Source organism: Pterocles gutturalis, unplaced genomic scaffold (assembly GCF_000699245.1).
Source record: "Pterocles gutturalis isolate BGI_N339 unplaced genomic scaffold, ASM69924v1 scaffold33754, whole genome shotgun sequence".
Classification (NCBI taxonomy): domain Eukaryota; kingdom Metazoa; phylum Chordata; class Aves; order Pterocliformes; family Pteroclidae; genus Pterocles; species Pterocles gutturalis.
The window spans coordinates 1,187-1,447 of record NW_010136845.1 but is presented as its reverse complement, the minus strand read 5'-3'; the positions used below and the strand labels follow the sequence as shown (position 1 = coordinate 1,447).

The 261-nt window shown below is 71.3% G+C and overlaps 1 protein-coding gene across 1 annotated transcript in view; it reads right to left on the bottom strand.

Moving 5' to 3' along the window:
• Positions 1–70: 70 nt before the first annotated feature.
• The window catches only part of LOC104468355, a gene marked incomplete at both ends in the record, with an annotated part of 1,373 nt that continues 1,182 nt past the window's right edge, over positions 71–261 (bottom strand). The window contains one exon of the mRNA XM_010082458.1: positions 71–220. Within this exon, the coding sequence (XP_010080760.1) occupies positions 71–220 (150 nt within the window). The remainder of the gene's footprint in view (positions 221–261) is intronic.

The following is a 261-nucleotide window of genomic DNA, read 5'->3' as shown; positions in this document are numbered from 1 at the left end:
CCCCAGGGACTCCAGCCACACCCCAGGCACCCCGAGCACACAGCAGGGACTAGCACCCCACAGCCCCCACCTGCACATCACTGCCCCCCCATCGCCCAGTGCCCCGCGTCCCCGTGTCCCCAGGGCGCTCACTGGTGACAGCCACGTGCCGGTTGGATTTCCCCTCATCGATCACGTCCAGGATCTCCTCGGGGCTGGAGACGAAGCGCTCGGTGCAGCCCTGGGGGTGCAGGGGGGTGAGGGCCCAGCTCCCCCCCGGGG